General features: G+C 33.2%; 1 protein-coding gene across 1 annotated transcript; it reads right to left on the minus strand.

The window, feature by feature from the left end:
* Positions 1 to 54: 54 nt before the first annotated feature.
* On the minus strand, positions 55 to 1,387 carry NAEGRDRAFT_54830 (uncharacterized protein; the record flags this gene model as incomplete). Its single annotated transcript, XM_002668315.1, has 2 exons — positions 55 to 543; positions 891 to 1,387. Coding segments are annotated over 2 exons (985 nt in total), but the record flags the coding sequence as incomplete, so codon positions are not given.
* Between the last annotated feature and the right edge of the window lie 187 nt (positions 1,388 to 1,574).

A 1,574-nucleotide genomic window follows, 5' to 3' on the forward strand; every position in this document is an offset into this window, starting at 1 on the left:
GAAGTGGGAATACACGAGAAGATACAGAGCTAGAGGAAGAGGTTGTTGATTTACCTTTTTTAGCAAGAGTAGAAGCACCTCCAGAAGATCTCATTCTGGGAATTCTCTTATTGGAGGTTGATTTCTTGGTTGGCTTTGAAGTTCGTTTTTTTGGAGAAGTGGAAACTGAAATTTTCATTGTTTTGGATGCTGCTTTTTGGCCGCGAACTTTCTTATTGGAAACTGGTGCTGAATTCTTCTTTCCTTTTGTTTTTCTTGCAGTTTTTCCATTAGACTTGTTCTTTGTTTCTAATTGTCCATTGTTATTAGAAACTTTGGACGAATCTACTTCCTTTTCTTTCTTTTGCGAATGAATCTTATCCAATACATCTTTAAAACGATCCATCACAGACGAATCCATGCTAAATATCTTCTTCAAGTCACCCAAAGTTTTTCCTGCGAATACTTTGTGAGCTTTCGCTCTCCATCCAAAGTTATTCGAATTGATTCTTTGAATTAAAGATGGATCGTTGGCTGGAGTGTTATTTGGCTTTCCTGCAAGAACTGTCATCACACAACAAAGCAATAAAAATAATGTCAAGAGATGACAAGTGGCGTTTGTGTGAATTTTGCTCATTTTTTTTTAACGATGTTCGAATAAGAGATCTGTTATTTTCAATATTTCACAAATCACTTTCCCCAAGGAGGTGACATGATTAATATGGCAGGAGTTTTTATCATTTACAATTATTCCAATAATTTTAAAAGAATGTTATTCGAAACACTGGATTATTGTAAAGTATAGTAAAGACTATTAAAAATACAACTTGATCAATGAATATTCAGGAGTAATTCCCATTCTCACTATTCGAAATTCAAATAAAACCAAATATAGACATCATATTACTTACATGGAAATCCGTAATGTCCAGTTCCTCTATGACTATACACTCTTAACTTTCCTCTTCCATATAATCCCTGATCTGGTGGATAAACCTTCTCATACCTTTCCTTCTTAATCAATTTCATAATCTTGTACATTGTCTTGACAAGTGTCATTCGTTTTTTTGGCCCTATTCGAATCTGACCTCCATGATAATGTCCTGAAAAGATTATCTCACAACTATCATCCAATGGCACGTATGAAATCATGGCTGGATTGTGAATTAGGAAAATTCTTGGAATTTCATTTGATTTTCTTGGGAAATTCTTGAATAATTTTTCAGTTTTTTCTTTTGCAATTTTTCGGTCAAAGTAAAATAAAGAGCCAACAATTTGGACTTGAAATGGTTTGTTCAATATTTTGGTCAATCTGGGGATTTCGATGAGTAATTCGTCGTTTTCTAAGAGAGGAATGTTGTTTTCAATGTAGGCTTGTTTGATTTTTTCGTGAGCTTCATAATCATGACTGAGAAAGGTTTAGTTTTAAAGAGAGAGGTAAGGAAAATATTCGAAAGTTACTTACTTTCCAATGCATGCTACTACTTTATAAGAAATATCTTTCAGTGGAGAAAGGGCTTCTTTTAAACATGTGAAATCTTCATGACAATCACGTCTATATTTGGTAATATTTAAATTTTTTTTTGAATTTCATT

Source organism: Naegleria gruberi (genome assembly GCF_000004985.1).
Source record: "Naegleria gruberi genomic scaffold NAEGRscaffold_338, whole genome shotgun sequence".
Lineage (NCBI taxonomy): Eukaryota > Heterolobosea > Eutetramitea > Acrasida > Naegleriidae > Naegleria > Naegleria gruberi.